This window comes from Lathamus discolor, chromosome 5 (assembly GCF_037157495.1).
Source record: "Lathamus discolor isolate bLatDis1 chromosome 5, bLatDis1.hap1, whole genome shotgun sequence".
Lineage (NCBI taxonomy): Eukaryota > Metazoa > Chordata > Aves > Psittaciformes > Psittacidae > Lathamus > Lathamus discolor.
In genome coordinates, this window is record NC_088888.1 from 111016706 (window position 1) to 111021328 (window position 4623).

Below are 4623 nucleotides of genomic sequence, written 5' to 3' on the forward strand. Positions count from 1 at the left end.
TCACTGCCCCTTCTTGTAGGCGCTCTTGATGATGGCGTTTTTGAAGAGAGTCACTAGAGGGGTCTGGCTGTGCTCCGAGGTCATGAAGCCCCCGTAGCGCTTGTCCTTCATGGGGGTGTGCCAGCGGAAGTGGTGCATGCGGTACGAGCCGCCGTTCTTCTTCTCCTCCTCCTGGCCTTCCTCCTCTTCCTCCTCAGGCGGTGCCCCAGTGCCGTCAAGCACCAGCTCCCGCCTGAACTCCAGCGGGTAGCTCTCGGCTGACTCTTCCTCCACCCCATTGGGGTAGACCTTGATGGGTCTCCTCTTGCGTCCCACTGGCTTTCCCCAGCGGAAGTGCTCCATGGAGTAGGAGCGTTTGCCTTCCTCCCGCTGCAGCCCGATTCCCTGCTCTTCCTCGCGGTGGGACAGCGGGATGGTGGGCAGGGATGCGGGGGGTGGGTTGCCCCCCGTGGCCTCCTCCCGTTTGTGCCCCCCGCCGCTGCTGCTGTTCCTCCGGCCAAACTTGTTCCATCGGAAGTGGCTCATGACGTACCTGCGGATGCTCTCGGAGAGGGGCTGGAGGTGCCCATTGCCCGGGTAGACGGGCGCCTCGGCTGACAGGTCGGCTCTGCACACTGCAGCACATGCCTGCATGGGGGTGAGATGCACAGGAGGGGTTTGCAGGGGAGCTGCTTGCGTGGAGCAGGACCTGTCACAAGGTGGTTTCATGCCTGTGCCCTGCTGAGGTCCCCATGTGGGTGCCACCCCCTTGGTCCCCACCACCCTCTGCAGCACCCTTGGGTGCAGGTAAAGCCAATACCCAAGCTGCTGGTTCATCCAATGGATGGTTTGGATTGGAAGGGACCTTAAAGCTCACCCAGTTCCAACTGCCACAGGCAGGGACACCTTCCACTAGACCAGGTTGCTCCAAGCCCCGTCCAACCTGGCCTTGAACACTGCCAGGGATGGGGCAGCCACAGCTTCTCTGGGCACCCTGTGCCAGGGCCTCAGCACCCTCACAGGGAAGAGCTTCTGCCTAAGAGCTCATCTCAGTCTCCCCTCTGTCAGGTTAAATGCTGCAGGCTCAACAACTTCCTTCAGCATCACCCCGCAGTGCGAAGCTGAGGCATGATCATACTGAAACCTGCAGGTCCAGGGTCCAAAGCATTCCCCAATATTGATGCGATTCATTCCATGGTGTTGGCATCCCCATCCCCTCCTCCGCCAGCCCACCCTGGCGTCCCTGGGGAAAGGGGGGTCAGAAAGCAAAGCAGACCGATGCAGTGCCCGTCCCCAAGCTTACCAAAACACCGGCCTCGCTGGTGATGTCCTGGCACTTGCTGCTCTCCCAGCAAGGGCTGATGGCACCAATGGGGTGCCAGAGCAGCAGCCCCAGCACCACAGGCAGGCAGCTCCACAGCACGCTCCGCATCCTGGCCGGGGGCTCACACAGGGGATACAAGGGCTGTGGGCCCCGAAACCGTGCACAAACTATGGGGAAAAACAAGAAAAATAGAAAAAAATCACCCTTTTCTTGTTCAGGAGATTCTTTACTGATTCCTTTGATGTACCCACCTTAGCATTTTCCTTCTCTAGGCTACTTCTGTTGGTGTTGCAGGAGTAGGGTCCCCTCCTATGGCCCTGACCTGCACCCCCCAGCCCTACCCTTTACCAGGGCTGCAGCTTTCCCCTGGGAGATACCTTAGTGCTGCAAACCCTTCATTCTTCAAAGCTTTCCTCCCACTTCAAGCTCCTTAAGTAGGGATGCTCTTCCCCACGCCCCAGGAGCAAGGGGCTGATTTTGCTGGAGGAGAAACTGAGGCATGGGAAAGGGAAGGGAACACCGGAAGCTGCCTCCTGCATCGCTCTGCTCCTGCTCAACCGCTCCAAATAATGGGCAACGTTCCCTTCCTGCCCCTTCCTTTTGCCTTCTGAACCGAAAGGCATCTCTCTGGAGCCTGCATCTTTTGTCACTGCTCCCACAGGTGACAGCCCCTGTCAGTGGGGATTGCTGCTGCCTCCTAAGAGCCCCATAAAGGTGAGTGATGCTGCAAGGGGAGCGTGTTAGGGAGCTGTCTTCAGGTTTCATCCTTCACCAACCACTTGCTGCTTGCAAAGCTGATTCCTCTAAAATATATGTGCTCCCTCCTACCCTGCCCTGCCCTGCCCCCGGAGCGGCTGCAGAACTCCTGCGTGGTGGGAGACACAACATAAACAGTGCTAAATTAGCATTAGAAGAGCAGGGCATGAATATTTTACATTAGATAATATTGAAGTGGCTTTTGTGTAGGGCTATGGCCAGTGCTGGCGGTGTTTGGGACGTGGGGTATGCCAGGGGCTGCCAACGTTAACCTGGATCCAGCCAAAACCTGGGTGTTGAAGTGGCCATGGCTGCTGTGTCATCAAGGATGAGGTTGGGGTCGGTTCCTGGTCACCCATGGGACCTGGTGCCAGGGTCCCCAAGGATGCCCAGGTTGCTTTCCCTCTGCAAACCGCAGCTCTTTCCCAAGGAGCTGTATTTAACTCAGGGTGGACACACGTTTCACCTCCCCCTGTGCTCTACGGAAGGAAAACTCATCCCATATTGCAAGGAAATAGAAGAAAAATCTGGTTTGGGCTCAAAATGTGTGTCTGGAGGGGAGAGCTGACCCTTCCCTCTGGGGCAAGAGCCGCCAGGTCAAGCCTGGATGCAGGGGGACTTTCTTCAGCAGCAGCAAAAAGCACCCTGATGGGTACGACAGCAAATAGCAGTTCAGAGAGGGGCGTAAAGCAGTGAGACAGCTCAGATTCAAACATAAAGGTTGTCTTTCTGTCTTCTGCCTGAATCTGCAGGTATCAGTGCCTGGGGTCCCCCAGCACAGCAGCCCTCATGGTCCAGGCAGGAACACATGAACACCCAATAGTGCAAATAAACCTGATGGTGAATGGAAGTGAGGGGGGCAATAAGCCGGAGGCAGGGAGGGAAGGGGATGTGTTATTGCCCATCCCTTCCAGGGAAGCCCTCATCCATCACAACCCGTAACCCCCCGTGCAGCGACCGGTCCCCACCATTCCTCAAACCTGTCTTTTCCCGAATTTCGTTTCCCTCCCAGGCACCCCGGGACACACCAGGGAGCCCCATAGAGCCGGCTCCCTGGTTTTCGGGGCTTACCTGCGGCTGGGGTGGGAGCCTGCCTGCTGCCACCGCACACCCTCCGTCCCCCTCTGCTGAGCGCTCCCGGAGAGCATCTGCCACTCGGCCGCTGGTCCAGGCGGGCTTTTATACCTGATCACATCCACCGCATCTGCCGGAGGGAAGGGGAGGCCGCGGGGGGGCGAGAGGGACCGTTCCAGGTACAAAAGATGAGCAAGCGACAGGCGTGCTCCGGATGCAGCCCCCCGGGGTGTGTGTGTGTGTGTGTGGGGGGGGGGGGATTAGCATCTCCCTGCGAAACAGACAGCAAAGTTTTCTTGATGCTGCTGCTAATTGATTTTGCAGCTTTGGAACTGGAAGAGGGGGTGTGGATGGAAAGTCCTGCACCAGGTACCCGGCGGCCCCGACCACGGTGGGTTTGGTACAGGTTGTTTGTTACCGGTGTGCAGGACAGGAGCATCCGTCACTCCATGGGCTCCGGCGTGGGAGGGCTTCACGCTCCGATGGGTGCTGAGGATTTGGGGTTGTCTTTCCATGGGATAAAAGGGGATTTGTTTAAAAGCAGATGTCTCAGGGCGGCAGTGGATCCTCAGCATGGGCAGGGTGGGTGCAGCAGTGGGTATCTCTGCCTGATGTGCCAGGGAATCCTGTGCCCTGGCTTGGAGGGAAGAAGCAGTGGGAAAATGTTTTCCAAACTGGGGTGGCTTTTCCGGAGCACGGACGGTTTACATGGCTTGGCCAAGCTCACTGCTCCCTTTCTGTGCACAGCAAACCCCGGCCGCTCCACTCTGTTCAAGCTGGACGAACTTTGGGCTGCGGATGCTTTCCCTGTTGCACAGCAGCCCAAAGCCCAGCAGAACTAGTGTTCTGTCGGGTTGGCCTTGGCAGCTCTCTATATAAGCACAGTTGCAAGCTCGATGTGAGTGGATAGTGTGCAGCTTCAGCAAAGAAAGGCAATAGGATGCTGGGGAGCATCAGAAAGGGCATCACCAGCAGAGATGAAGATGTCGTTGTGCCACTCTACTCAGAGCTTGTCAGACCACACTGGGAATACTGTGGGCAGTTTTGATCCCTACTGTACAAAAGATGTGAATGGGCTGGAGAGGGTCCAGAGAAGGGCCACAAAGATGAGCTGAGAACTGGGCAGCCGTGTGAGGAAAGGCTGAGAGAGCTGGGCTTGTTCAGCCTGGAGAAGAGAAGGCTCTGGTGAGACCTTATCCCCATTCTCCAGTATTTATGGCTACACAGAAGATGGAGAGCCCGTTTTTACAATGAATCCCATGGAAAAGACTAGAGTTGATGGGCACAAGTTGATGGCACCAGTCCTCAGCTGTGCACCAGGATCAGGGGATGATTTTAAGATTATAAAGTCTTTTTTTTTTCATTTCTGGGCTTACGCAGGTGGAGAAACACATCTGCACTGGGATTTTCCATCCCCAGGATGGAATGCCAAGGTGGCCCTTGAAGGCTGGACCATCCTCCTGGAGCCCCTAACACTGATGCTTGTTGGG

General features: G+C 56.8%; 1 protein-coding gene across 1 annotated transcript; it reads right to left on the bottom strand.

Annotated features, from left to right (window-relative positions):
* POMC (proopiomelanocortin) lies at positions 1-1411 on the bottom strand. The gene is made up of 2 exons (XM_065679229.1): positions 1283-1411; positions 1-627 (listed from the first exon to the last, which is right to left on the bottom strand). The coding sequence occupies exons 1-2, from the start codon at positions 1409-1411 to the stop codon at positions 1-3; spliced, it is 756 nt and encodes a 251-aa protein (XP_065535301.1).
* Positions 1412-4623: the final 3212 nt, after the last annotated feature.